This window comes from Fukomys damarensis, unplaced genomic scaffold, assembly GCF_012274545.1.
Source record: "Fukomys damarensis isolate Sample0158 unplaced genomic scaffold, DMR_v1.0_HiC HiC_scaffold_37, whole genome shotgun sequence".
NCBI classification, from domain to species: domain Eukaryota; kingdom Metazoa; phylum Chordata; class Mammalia; order Rodentia; family Bathyergidae; genus Fukomys; species Fukomys damarensis.
Genome location: NW_022900949.1, coordinates 34,036,320 through 34,051,024, shown reverse-complemented (window position 1 = coordinate 34,051,024; position 14,705 = coordinate 34,036,320). Strand labels below are relative to the sequence as shown.

General features: G+C 48.4%; 1 protein-coding gene across 1 annotated transcript; it reads left to right on the top strand.

The window, feature by feature from the left end:
* Hmces (5-hydroxymethylcytosine binding, ES cell specific) lies at positions 1-13,878 on the top strand. The gene is made up of 6 exons (XM_010617490.3): positions 1-450; positions 4,755-4,898; positions 6,326-6,451; positions 8,556-8,737; positions 11,572-11,764; positions 12,951-13,878. The coding sequence occupies exons 1-6, from the start codon at positions 268-270 to the stop codon at positions 13,182-13,184; spliced, it is 1,062 nt and encodes a 353-aa protein (XP_010615792.1). The 5' UTR covers positions 1-267; the 3' UTR covers positions 13,185-13,878.
* Positions 13,879-14,705: the final 827 nt, after the last annotated feature.

Genomic DNA, 14,705 nt, shown 5'->3' with positions numbered 1-14,705 from the left:
CTTCGGCGCCTCGCCCTCTTGCCGCCTGTCCGGGCGCTGAGGCGGGGAGCAACGCGAGCAAACCCTGCCAGGCGGGAGCTCCGGGAAGTTTCCAGAGAGCCGCGGCGGTGCTGCGGGTCGGATCCCAGCACGGGCGGCTGAGGCCGGTCTGGATGCAGAGCGAGACCCTGTGCAAACAAGCACAAGATAACGCCCCAGCGTCGGAGACCCGGGAGCAGGAGCGCTCCCCTCCCTGTGCTTGCTGATTGCAGGGCGAGCGCGGCGACGATGTGCGGGCGGACGTCCTGCCACCTGCCCAGGGACGTGCTAACCAGGGCCTGCGCCTACCGCGACCGCGGCGGCCGGCAGCGGCTCCCCGAGTGGAGGCAGCCCGAGAAGTACCACCCCTCCTACAACCAGAGCCCGCAGAGCTGTAGCCCGGTGCTGCTGTCGCGCTTGCACCTGGAGAAGGTAACTAACTCCCGGCGGTCCTCGGCACACGTGGGTCGGGGTGCTCCCAGCCTTGGGGTGACGTGTGAACTGGTCCCCGCTTGAAAGTCACTCAGAGCCCCGCAGAAAGTTTTTTGTTTTTTTGTTTTTGTTTTTTTTTGAGAGAGAGGTTTTCACTATGTAGTTGAGACTGACCTGGAACTCACTATGTAGCCCAGGCTGGTCTCGAACTCACAGCGATCCTCCTGCCTCCCCAGTGCTGGGATTACAGACGTGCACCACCACACCTGGCCTCCAGAAAGAAGTTTTGACCTTGTTTTCTACGTTGGGATGACTGTTCTTCGGCTGTTTTAAGTGTAGTTTCTATAGCAGCCTTAACGTGTGCCCAGTATATGTGCCTTAAATTTGAATTGTTTTAAGACAACAGCTTTCAGACCTCACGTATCATCAGGATCATTTAAGTATTTCTAAAAAAATAACCCTCAGCTTTGGTGGCACGCACCTGTCCTCCCAGCACTCTGGAGGCTGAAGCAGGAGGATCACTTTGAGTTCTAAGCCAGCCTGGGCTACAGAGCAAGATCCTGTCTCAAAATAAATTATTCTTTCTGTACTCCTTTACCAGACCAACTGAATCACCCCTAAGGCAAGCTTACAACCAGCTAAATTTAGCTGGTGTGTCAGCGCACACCTTCATTCCAGTTACTCAGGAGGCTGAAGCAGGAGTATCACTATTTCCATGCCTACCTGGGCTACAGTACTGAGTTTGAGGCCAGTTTGGACTACACAGGAAGATCAAGGCTCTGCTTCAGAAAACCAAAACAGGGAAAAAAGAAGAAGACAAGCTAAAAACACTTCTGATATTTTTTTAAGCATTGAAAAATTCTGTTCTTTTTGCTTGTGTTTTCAGCCTTTTTATTTTGTCTTCTAATAAACCTAGAAAGACATGTACTTGATTTGGTTATCTGAAAAAAACATTTTTTTTCTCTTTAAGTAGTGGGGATTAAACTTAGGCCCTTCACACTGAGGTATATCCTCAGCCCCCACCCCTTTTTATTTTGACACAGGATCTCTAAATTGCTAAATTGGCCAGGCTAGGCTCAAGCAAACAATCCTGCCTCAGCGTCCCAGAATGCTGGTCCTGTAGGTCTGCACCACCATACCTGGTTTGGTTTATCAGAAATTTAATTGTATTTACTGTGTTTACGGTATTTATCCTTGTAGTGTTGGAGTGTCCATTTATAATAAAGTTTAAATTCCTTTTCTTTTCTCCTGTTCCAGAAAGCAGAAGTTTCTCTATGTCTTAAATATTTTAATTGCTTTTGATAATTTTTTTCAAAGTCACGATTGGGCTGGTTATGTTGACACACACCTGTAATTCCAGCTACTGGGAACGCTGAGGCAGGAGGTCTCTAAAGAGCCAGTTGGGCCACTTGGCAAGACCTCGTCTTAAAAAATCAAAACCGCTTAGGATGTAGTTCAGGGTGAAAGTCCTGGGTTCAACCCCAGTATTGCAAAAATAATTGAGGATTAAAAAAATTCTGTTGAAGATTGCTGTTGTTTCTTAATTTGATAAATATTTGATATTTCATTTTTCTCAAACCTGTAAATTTTAAGACAAAATTAGAAGCATTTTAGCAGCTCATCCAAATTCTTAACGGCCAGCATTTGTGTATGGGTTGTAACGTTTGCATCTGAAACCACTGATTTGCAAATTACTTCCTCTTTCATTTGTCTGCCCTGTTGCTGCCCACTGTTCCCCTCGGGAGTCCCTAAGGGGGAGGAAAAATGACTAATATTGAGAAGTATTTTCAGTATTTTGACTTCTCACACACTATTCATTGCCCTCATGATTGGGTTTGGTTTACAATCGCCGAGGGAGTGCACTGAAGTCAGAGGTGGCAACAGAACCCATGAGGACCAGGTTTCTCAGCCTAGGCAGGCACTGTTGACGTTTGGGCTGGATAATTTTTTGATGTGGGGTGTAGTGCTGCTGTACATTATAGAATATTTAGCAGTACCCCTGGCCTCTATTCCTTGGATACTAGCAGCACCTTCAAGTTGTAACCAGAAGTGTCCCGTGGCATTCCTGAAGTCTGGGTGATAGGAGTGGGTCAGAGTTATCTTGTCACTGGATGAAGGCTGAGGAGGGCCCCTCAAAATGGAGATGGGAGGCCTGGGGATTTAGCTCAGTGTTTCTGGTGCCTTCCTTGCAAGTGCAAAGGCCCAAGTTCGATCCCTGGTACCAAAAAAAAAAAAAAAAAAAAAAAAAATTGGAGATGGGAACCTCAACTTACCCCAAGGAGTAGGTTCTTGGGGTTTTGTTGTTTTTTGAGTCAGGGTCTCACTATGTAACCCAGGCTGGCGCAGAGCTCATGGTGATCCTCCTGTCAGCCTCTTCCAGTGCAGGAATCTCAGACATTGGCCAATACACCTATCTTCACCCTTTCTGTAATTTTATCTTACTTTCTTTTATGCTGCAAGCAGGGGCCCTTAGGCTTGGCAGGCACATTTAATTTTGGAATGGAGAGGATTTAGTAAATCTCTTGTTTTTCACATTTCTCAAATACACAGGGAGTGTTTATAGTTCTTCAATTACATATTTGTATATTCACCTACTCTAAAATGTATTTGTAGCCCCAAATCTATGCTAATGATGTTTTCACAGTCATGGTAGACACAGAGCAGGGAGAAATTTGAGTAGCCTGATTATATTCATATTTCCAGCTGAATATAGCTCTGTTTTCCACTCTTAACATTGCAAAAAAGTGGTATCTTTTTTGTGGTCAATTTCTATGTTTATTACATTTCTGTGCTTCTTGTTGGTGATTTCACTGTTTGAAAACACTGCCAAGTTTACCTAGTGGTACATGCCTGTTAACTAACCTCAGCAGCACTCTTGGAAGGCTGAGGCAGGAGGATCACAACTTTAGCCCAGCCTGGGAAATTTAACAACTTAACAAGACCCTGTCTCAAAATAAATAAGAATGGACTGGGTATTTAATTCGGGGCAAAGGTCCTGTGTTAAATCCCTAGTATCAGGGGGAGAGGGACCCCCAAGCATAGTGCTAAAGTGCTGGCTGGAGTCCCTAACCTTGAGGGACCTGGAAGATGCCTTGAGAGGGGAAATACTCACTAGCTGAGCTTCATTTAGGCCTGAAGTGCATGCTCTCGTCAAATGAAAAGTAAAAGAATCAGTGATACAGATCAAAGAAGGTGTCTTTAAGCCAAGCAGACAGAAAAGTTATATATTGACCTCTTCGTGACATTTTGTCTCTCAGAAACCCAGCCTTGTGTTTCCCCAAGAGCAGCAGCAGTTATTAAAGGTCACTTTACAGAAACTAATGTAAATACAACAATCAGCTGTGTGAGTGTATGGGGGGTTAACTGGTGGCACATTCCCGTAATCCTATCACTCGGGAGGCTGAGGCAAGACGATTACCTTGAGTTCAAGGCTAGCCTGTAGTACATAATGAGACACTGTCTGTGAATGAATGAATGAATGAACAGAAGAACTAGCTTTTGGCATTAACTTGTTTGGTTTTTGGGTGTTACTAGTTTTTTGTTTTATTTTGGGGTTTTGTTTTTGAGACAAAGCCTCACGCTTCCAGGATGGCCTGGAACTTAAACTCTTGCCTTGCCCTCCTGATTCTGATGACAAGTGTGCACCTCTGTCCCTGGTAATCTCTTCATTCTAACAAACTACACAGAGTCAACCACCTTGTCCAGTGGGAAAGGTGTGAATGCTCCCAGGGGTCAGCTTGTAAGTAGACCTTCATAAAAATAGCATCCTCTGGCCTGCTGTGTTAACTCTTCTGCACAAAACTACTCGGTGCTTTTTTCAGTGCTAGGATGGAACCCAGTGCTCTGCACATCTAGGTAAGCGTGCTACCACTGAGCTACATCCTTATATCCCTTTTTTAAATTTTGAGACAAGGTCTTATTAAGTTGCCCACTATAACCTCAAACTTGCTATCTTCTTGCCTCAGCCTCCCACTCACCAGGATTGCAGGCCCGTGTCACCCACATGGGTGTTGAAAGCTGAGGCCACATGAAGACTGTCTCAGAGGCACAGATTAAAAGTGTACAGGAACTTCAACTCTGTGTTCCCTCCCTATCCAGGTGATGAATGTCCTAACATCCCAGTACACAGGATTGCTAAAGTTGTCTGTATCATGGAAACCATTACAATCGTTTTTAAGTAGACTTTAGAAAAATTGTGTGCAATTTTGTCTTTTCATACTAATAGTACTGCAGTGCATATGTGTGTTTTGTTTTTCAGACTTCATTGTATCTCACTGATTGATTTTAACCTTTTTCTGTGGCAGGATGCAGACTCATCCGAGCGGATCATTGCTCCCATGCGATGGGGCCTGGTCCCCTCTTGGTTCAAAGAAGGTGACCCTTCCAAGCTGCCGTTCAGCACCACCAACTGTCGCAGTGATACCATCCTGGAGAAACGGTCATTCAAGGTAGGTCACTGGTCTAGGGAAAAGGCACAACACACTGTGTTTGCTAAGAACTGTTCAGCGCCTTGTATGCCTGAGAAGAAAAGTAAGGTTCCAGAGAGTGCTCCAAATTGTTAATGTTGAGTGCTGTGCTGTGTGCTGTGTGACAGACAGGCCAAAACACAGTGTTTTTATTTTCTTTTGGGGGTGGGTACTGGGGATCGAACTCAGGACCTTGCACTTGTGAGGTAGGCATGGCCCCACTGAGCTAAATCCCCAGCCCTTGTTTCATTTTGGGTTTTTTGTTTTTGTTTTTGTTTTTTTGGTACCCGGGATCAAACTTGGATCCTTATGAGGCAAGCGGCGGTACCACTGAGCTAAATCCCCGGCCCTCATTTTGGATTTTGTAATACTGAGGATTGAATGCAAGGCCTTCACTGAATTACATCCCCATTCTTTTATAATTTTTAGTTCGAAACAGGGCCTTGCTAAGTTGCCCAGGCTGGGATCTAACTTGTAATTCTCCTGCCTCAGCCTCCCAGAGTAGTGGAATTACAGAGATTACAGGCATGCACCACCCCCAGTGCTAACATAATGATTTAACTCAAAACGGTTCTCTCAGGTTGTACGTACTTGTAGGCAGATAGCTGGGTGGTGTCCATATGCAGTCTAGGGCGGGAGGGTTAGGGCTAGAATAACAGGAAGCCTTTCCCATGCTGAGCTGGAGGGTGTGGGGTAGGCAGACTCATGCATAGAGCTCATTACCCACGAAGGCAGGATGGGTGCTGTAGACCCTCCCAGTGCAGGGTGGAAGGGGACGTTGTGGGGTGTGGACACTGGGAAGTGTACATGGTTAGCTGGGTGCCAACATTGGAGACCAGCTACCAAGTATACCTGCTTATTAGAAAAGACCTGCTTGCTTTTATGTACTTTATATCTTTTTTTTTTTTTTTTTTTTTTTTTTTTTTTTTGAGACAGGGTCTCACTATGTAGTTAAGACTGACCTGGAACTCTCTGTGTAGCCCAGTGATCCTGCCTCAGCCTCCTGAGTGCTGGGATTACAGGCATGTGCCACCATGCCTGGCTTGTATCTTTTCAACATTTGTGTAATTGAATGGTGACTGTACACACGAGTTAACCAGGTTCACTGGCTCAGACCTAAAATACCAGCTGCTTGGGAGGCTGAGGCAAGAGGATTATCAAATTTGAGCCCAGCCTGGGCAACTTTGCAAGACCCTGTCTCAGAATAAAAAGGACTGGGGAATAGCTCAGTGTTAGAGCACCTGCCTAGGTTCCATCCTCACTACTGCAAAGAAAACAAAGAAATGAGATACAGAGAACTCTCTGTAATTCTGGGTCACACCGTGACTGAGATTTTAACTCAGTTACCTTAATGCCATCACGGAAACACAAACGTGTCACCAAGCCATACCTTGGCTCTCTTCTCTCAGGTGCCCCTTGGAAAGGGGAGACGCTGTGTTGTCTTAGCAGATGGATTCTACGAGTGGCAGCGATGTCGGGTATCAAGCCAGAGGCAGCCGTACTTCATCTATTTCCCCCAGACCAAGGCGGAACAGGTATCTACAGCTGAGCACACAGTATACTGTGGGAAGGATGGGGGGCCAAATCATGCTGTGCACCGTGTGAGGATGTTTCCATCAGTGACAGACCCTGTGTGTGACAGTGCCGTGCCACATAGCCTGGTGTGTAGCAGGCCCTACAGTCTACAGCCTGTGGTGCTCACAAAGCACTGACATTGCCTAGGATGCATTTCCCAGATGGGCCCAGCAGTGATGCTTGCCAGTGATCCAAAGTAGGACATTTTTTCCTTCCCCCATAGGAGTGGGTTTGTTTTTTTGTTTGCTTGTTTGTTTGTTTTGTGTGTGGTGGGGCTTGTTTTTGTTTTTTGAGACAGGGTCTCACTATGTAGTTCAGGCTGTCCTTGAGCTCACTGTGTAGCACAGGCTGGTATCGAACTCAAGGCGACAAGGTGATCAAACTCGGGACCTTGCCACTTGTGAGGCAAGTGGCAGCACCACTGAGCTAAATCCCCAGCCCCTGGGATTCTAATTACATAAGTGCTAAATGGTTTGATACTGCCCTATAGTTCTTACATTTCTCTTCTGTGTTTTCTTCCTGTGTTTCAGTTTGGGTAGTTTTCATTGACATGTGTTCAGTGCTTTTTGTTTTGTTTTGTTTTGGTCTTTTTTAGTAGTAGAGATTAAATCTAGGACCTTTGCAATGAGCTACATCTCTGGCCCTTTTATTATTTTTTTATTTTGAGACAAGGTCCTACTAAATTACTGATTTACCCAGAGTGGCCTCAAACTTCTGATCCTCCTGCCTCAGCCTCCCAGCATGCTGGGTTGACGACAGGCATGTGCTACCACACTCAGCCTTGGTAGTATTTGATTGTTGTCAGGCATAACGGGTAAGACGGAAACTGAGATAAATAATGCTTACTTCTGGGAATTCATCTATGAGTTCAGTCTTGATGAGTGGGACTGACCTGGACTTTGGCTGAAATCATGCTTTCCTTGTCACCAGGCTTCCAGTTTCTCTGGTAGTGTGCAGTTCTTTGTTAGTGGTGACTGCAGAAGGCCGTCACCATGGCCCTGCTGCAGCTGTGGACTCCCTGGGAGTTCTGGCCATGCAAAGTTCTCCTCCACTCTCACTCTGCCCGCATGTCACTTGGTGCTTGTTGAGTGTAGGTGGCAGTGGTTCTTTGTCATGGTTCGGTCCTAGACAGACCTGGGTCGCAGGCCATCTGTCTCTGGCTTTCTCATTCCCCCAGCCCCTTGCCCTGAGCAGGTCTTACCGACTTCCTGGACCCTGGGGTCCACTGTGCTGGGCAGCATGCTCCTCGGTGCATCCTCCTACAGAGGAGCCCCACACCTCTGCCTCCCTCTTGCACATTGGGGAACCTGTGGCAGCGACCTACAAAGCCCGTGTTCTGCTCTGCTTTTTTTTCTTTCTTCCCTCCCTTCTTCCTTCCTTTGTGTGTGTGTGTGTGTGTGTGTGTGTGTGTGTGTGCCCGCGTGTGCGTGTGTGCGCGCGCACACACAAAGGTTCAAACTCAGAACCTTGCACTTTGAGCTACGTCCCTGGCCCTCTGTGTTCTGCTCTTAAATGTGGTCATAATTACATCTGAATCTTTCTGCTGTATGAAGGCCCTGTCTTTCTGCCTTATAGGACCCCTCTTTCCTTACAGTTTAGGCTCACTAGTTGCCCAGCAACCTCAGCTCTCGGTTAAGTTTGAGAAAAACCATGATTCTATAGATTCTGTAACTTTAGTCCTTATTGTTAAGGTGAGAGGGACCCTCTTCACAGCTTTCTGTATTGCAAGTCTTAAGCAGAGTCTTGCGCAGTAAGTAGTTGCATGATGAGAGGAAAGGGTATAGGGACATTTGGGCAGAGGAAGGCTCCAGGTCATGTGGGTCCTTGGGTTACAGCAGGTGGCTGGTGCGGATTAGCTGTGGGATTCAGTGGCACACACACCTGGCCTGAACGAACACCCAGCCAAATGTGCCTGCGTGCCAAGCAGACAGTTTTATGCCACCAAGCCTCTTTTCCTCGCTGGCAGTGTGTTGGGGGGTGATGGTGGTAGGCGGAGTCACCACACTGCACTGTGGAGCAGTGCCCAGGATGCCCGTAGACCTCACCTGTCCACTTCGCTTGCAGCCAAGCAGTGGTGGAGTTACAGACAGTGCTGAGGACTGGGAGAGCATCTGGGACAACTGGAGGCCGCTGACAATGGCGGGAATCTTTGACTGCTGGGAGCCGCCCGAGGGAGGAGACCTGCTATACTCCTACACCATCATCACTGTGGATTCCTGCACAAGCTTACATGACATCCACCACAGGCAAGCTTTTCTGTGTCCATTGCTGGGGAATGAATTTGAAGTGCTGAGTCACAGCCTCAGCCAGTGTTTCTTCACTTTACTTTGAGACAAGTTCTCAGTAAGTTGCCCAGGATGGCTTCAAGTTCATAAACCTCCTGCTTCAGCCTCCCAGGTGGCTGAATTCCCACTTTACTATCCCTGGATCCAAAAAAGATGCAGATGAGACTCTGTCCTTTGTGCTTTTGGACAAGTAGCTTTAAAGAAACTAGCCAGGGGTGGTGACACACACCTGTCATCCAACACTCCAGAGGCTGAGAGGAGGATCATTGTGAGTTCAAGGCTATCCTGAGCTGCACAGTAACATCCTGTCTCAAAAAAAAAGAAGAACAAAGAAAAAGAAAAGAAAAGAAACTAAGCTGTTTTATAAATCGTTATAGTCAGTTTGGCTATAACATGACATGCATTTTAAAAAATACTACAAAATTACGGAATAAAAATCACATAAAATCTGTCTGGATTTCAAAGATTTTTGTTTTGTTTGTTTTGGTTTGGTTTTTTGAGACAGGGTCTCACTATGTAGTTGAGACTGGTCTAGAACTCACTATGTAGCCCAGATTGGTCTGGAACTCACAGCGATCCTCCTGCCTCAGCCTCCTGAGTGCTGGGATTAAAGGCGTGCACCACCACACCCGGCTGGATTTCAAAGATTTTTAAAGTAATTTTAGGGTCTGGAGTTGTGACTCAGTCAGAGCATATGTTTAGTATTCGTGAGGTCCTGGGTTCAAAAAATATATATATAGCCAGGCATAGTGCATAGCGGTCATCACAGCACTTGGGTAGTTAAGGCAGGAGAGTTCTTGCAAGTCCAAAGGCAGCCTACACAGTGAGACCCTGTCTCAAAAAATAAAACAAGAGTTGAATAGTTGATCCAGTGACTAGCTTCCTCCATTTAATTACTACATTGTGACTGGAAACTTTTTATTAGTTTTGTGTGTGTGGTGCTGGAGTCAAACCACTTGCGTACTTTTTTCTCCTCTGTCCTCAGTGTACTGAGGGCGGCTCAGGCCTGGCGCGTGCTATGCAGGCTCTTTGCCACTGCACCGCGTCTTGGCCCCAACCCTGGAATTTCCTATGGGCTGTTTCCATCCGTGCTGTGGCTTCTCCTGACAGCAGAAAGCACTGTGCCACAACTATTACATTAAAAGAAGCCAATTCTGTAGTGTTTAAGGTCTTTATATATAAATAGTGCTTTCTCTGTAAGAAAAAGGTTTTAGCTTTTTTTTTTTTTTTTTTTTTTTTTAAGAATTTTGCCTTTGCTTCTGTTCCTTCAGGCCTCATCAGCTCAGCTTCTCAGTGCTTCTTGAAGCCACTCCAGCCATGGGTGTTTCTTTTATTTTGCAGTATTGTCGCTGCCATGGATTCCTTTATATCTGTTGCTTGGGAGATAATCACATGATCTTGGTTTTCTTTCAAGATGCTTTATTATTTCAAGCTTCTCTGTGCTTAAAATGTTTCCATTTGCATGCGCTACAGGGCACGTTCTGAGCCAGGAGCTGAGCCTTTCCATTTGCATGTACTATGGGGCACAGTACGTTCTGAGCCAGGAAGCTGAGCCGCTTTTGAGACGTGAAATAGGTGCTTTGAACAGGCACAGGAAGTTCCCAGGTGCTAAGGGGTAGTGTTCAGCCTGGGACCTTCCTGGCACACAAGCGCAGGTAGCCTCATGCTGAGGCTGTGTACGTCTCGTGCATCCCTCCCAGGCTTTCAACTGGGGCAGTTCCTGTGCTCACCTTGGTTCACACATGTGAAATGGAGCAGAAGCAAATGCAGAATTTGCATTTTGCTCTACCTGCTCCCCACACATCAATCACACTGAACAGATTTGCAGTTTAAAAGCAAGCACTAGCAGAACAGACGGTACCTATGTGACGCCTTTACAGTTACTGCCACATCCGAACACACGCCCATGTGAGGCTTTGCTGTTCTGCAAAGAATGTAACACTTACCCGCTTACCCTGGTCCTGAGCTGTATCTGTGAAAATACACTCTCCTGTGATCTAGCTTTTTGTTTACTGTCTCCCCCGCCCCCCTTTTTTTTAAATTTTCAGATAGGGTCTCACAAAGTTTCCCAGGCTGGGCTTTGTGATCGTCCTACCTCAGCTTCCCAGAATACTATAACATTATTTCATATGTTAAGAAAAGTACTGTTGGCTGAGTGTGGTGGCGCACACCTATAAGCCCAACACTTGGAAGGTCAGCCTCGGTTAGGGAGTTCAAGGCCAGCCTAAACTACATAGCAAGACCCTGTCTCAAAACAAAAAAGCAGCACTGCTAGTTATTACCAAGTAGTATATAATACAATGCAGAGATGCTATTTATCATAAAATACATCCAAAGGGTTTCCTTTCTTTTGAGACTGGGTCTTGGCCTGTGCCCAGGCTGGCCTTGACCTCCTGAGCTCTTGACCTTGGTTTCCTTTCTTTTGAGACTGGGTCTTGGCCTGTGCCCAGGCTGGCCTTGACCTCCTGAGCTCAGACAATCCTGCCTCAGCCTCCCAAGTAGCTGGGACTATAAGCATGTGCTGCTGTGCCCAGCTAGCGCTTTCTTACTGTCGCTTTCACAGGGGGTGAGGATGGAGGCGGTTGTTGATAGACAGTTTTCCGGGATCTGTTGTCCCTTCATTCTAGGCCGGGCACTGTAGAAAGCCCACCAGTTTGTTAGCATGGACATTGGCATGGCCCTGCTCTCTGTGTCTGTGACGCACAGAGGAGACGTGTCCCTTGTGGTGACTGCTGTCAGCTATTCCGGTTACTGTGTCTCTCCCTCCCCTCACTGTACTGACATCTGACCCACAGGATGCCTGCCATTCTGGATGGGGAGGAGGCCGTGACCAGGTGGCTGGACTTCGGGGACGTCCCCACGCAGGAGGCGCTGAAACTGATCCGCCCCACAGAGAACATCACCTTCCACCCTGTTTCGCCTGTTGTCAACAACTCGAGGAACAACACCCCTGAGTGTCTGACTCCCCTCCACTTGGTGGTCAAAAAGGTAGGGGCCCCTCATATCCCAGGCTGTGGCCTTTCCTAGTCACAGCTTTAACCACTAGAAGCTCTCACTCTCCCTGGGCATCTGCAGAGAAGGATTACTGTGAGATTAAGACGAACCTGGACTAGGTAGCAAGACCCTGCCTCAGAAAGTCCCGAAAACCCCACTAAGAACTTGCTTTGGAACTGGGTGCAGGGCTGCACGTCCGTCATTCCAGCTCCGAGAGACTGAAGCAGGAAGGTCACAAGTTCAAGCCTGGGCAGTTCAGTGACTTAGTGAGAGCCCTAGCATCTCCAAATTTAAAAAGGGCTGAGTTCAGTTCCCAGTTCAGCCAAAAAAGAAAGGAAACAAAGGAGGCATTCTTATGAATATGATAGATGAGGTTCTCTTGAGGGTGACAGAAGATAGAAGCCCTTGGCCAAGCCCTTGTCCATCCTCGGCCCGCTGACTCCTGCTGTCTCTTCCTATACCTGCATCTGCAGCCACAAGGTGGAGAAGCCCCTAGTCGTCTCCTCAGAAGCACCTGTGCCATCTCAGTGTTCACAGGACGCAGGCTGTGGGGAGGGAAAGTGGCCAGGGGGAGGGTGTTCCCGAGCTGAACACCACAGAGCCCGGTGTAGTGGCGCAGGCCTGTCATCCTAGCAGTCGGTAGGGTAAGGTAGAAGGGTCGCCAGTTCAAGGCCAGCCTGGACTACACAGTGAGACCCTGTGTCAAAAAGCAAATAAAGCAGACCCCAGTGATATTAAGGGTGATGGAGCAAGAGCTGTGTAGCGAGACCTGCAGAGCTCATCTCAGAGCCGTGGCAGGGCGGAGACCACAAGGACTGCCGCTCCATCCCTTTTGTCTTACAGTTGCTTTCCCCTTATCCATGGTCGCTGTCATTTTTTCTTTTGTCTCGGCTCTCTGCCAAATCCTGCCACCCTAACACTTTTTCCTCTAAAAATGTACTTGTCTTCATTTTGCATCAGACACTGGCTGGTTTCTGCGCGGACCTTACTCTGCGGGGTCACGTTGTACTAATTCTAACCTTGGTGCTCGGGGCTAGGGCAGGCACATGCACTGAACCATTGCTCTGTTCTCCGCCATTCTTGGAGCGCCCTCCAGGGCCTTCCACCCGTCCCAGCTCCTGGCTGAATGGGCCCCTTCCAGAAGCTGAAGCTGGGTGCTGTGAACTTTTCTCTCTCTTAGGAACCCAAGGCAAGCAGCAGCAGCCAAAAGATGATGCAGTGGCTGGCCACAAAATCACCTAAGAAGGACCAGGAGACACCTCTAACGGATGAGACCAACACACCCCAGTGGTCCAGTCAGTTCCTGCCGAGGAGCCCGCTGCCCGCCAAGAGAGGTGGTGCAGGCCTCCTGGTGCAGTGGCTGAAGCAGGAGGAGGAGGAGGCACCCGAGGCCAAGCGGCCTCACAGTCAGTAGCACATCCTGGCCCTGGACACCCGGGGGGTGTTCTCACATGGGAGGCGGTAGCACTGGCTAGAGGACAGTTGCGGCTCCCCAGGAAAGCAGCTGCCCTGGCCTTGAGCATCGGCTATGGGCGGCAGGAAGAGGGGCTGCCTGTGCCTGAGGGACGGAGCCCTCCGCCTGCCCTGCTGCTCCCTGAGGGCTGTCGTCTGCCCAGCATGTGGGCTTGGCTTGACTTCGGTTTCCCTTGAGTGTAAAAATGTTATTTTTCAGAAATGTCAAGAGAATCATCAAGAAAGAAAAATGTTATCCTCCACTTATCCTAGAAATAAATAAGGAAAGCATAAAATTGCTTTTTTAATTATGGAAGTTGGAAGTTTAGTATCAGCATCCAAAGTGAACAGCAACAAACATTTACCACATAGTTCGGATTAGTTTGATAGGGCTTTCCCAGAGGAGGTAACATTTCTTCTGTCAGTTGACATCACCAAAACAGCAAAAAATAAACCAACTGGGGCCAGGGATTTAGGTCAGTGGTGCCGCCACCTGCCTCGCAAGCACAAGGACCCAAGTTTGATCCCCGGTGTGGTGTCTGAGACCTGGGAGGAAGCCACCTGCAGTGTGTTTAGGCCCCTCCTGGGGACACACGCGCTGCCTTTCCCGCAGCACTAGGGTCCTCTGTCCACTCGGGCATTGCTTCGCTGTGCATTGCTGAGGCTGGGTGCACTCTGCTGTATCTTATCTTTACTTCTTGAGTCTCACAAAAGAGGCCCTTATGATGTAGCTCAAAATATACACTGTCACAGTCTTCCTCGTTACTCCTTTTACTGAAATAGGTCAAATCAGTGTGTTTAACCACTCTCAGCTCTGTTTCTCTGCACAAAGCAAATGTGTGCTAGAGGGCCAGAGCAGGCAGGGGCAGCTGTGCCACTGATCTGCAGACGGGACTGTCACATTTCCTGAGAGTGTACACTCCAAGGCGTGATGGTAGACACAACACAACCACTCAGAAGAGGCAGGGAAGCCACCCTTCCGCCCTTGCGTGGTCCCATCCTGCAGCTGGGCTGACGTGAAGACCGTGTGCTTGGACTCCTCAGCTCTTGCTACAGGAGGCTAAGCACCGTCAGGAGAGAGGGCCGCCAGTGGTGTGGGGACTGAACAGAGTGAGCAGGTACTGGGGCTGCCGCAGTGGCGTGAATGGCGTCAGCAAGGTGCCACAGTGTCACCTGCCCCTCTGTGCCATCTTCCTGTCAGCCCCTCTGGTTTACACGTGATCGTTTCCAGCTCCCAGGCTGGGAGAGAGGAGAGGGAAGGAGCAGGGCTAAAAGGAACCTGAGGTGGGGGCTCCTTACCCACCAGGGCTGAGGAACACGCTGGAGGTCACACCGCAAAATGAAAGCCAGAACCAGCTCGGGCTTCCTTTCCCAGAGGACAGAGCCCAGTGTGGGTGGCTCTGCAGCACTGTCCTGGGGTTTGGGGTCCAGTCGGCCCTAGGGAGGCCAGTTGACCCCAGACCCAGCCATGGCCCAGCTCTGC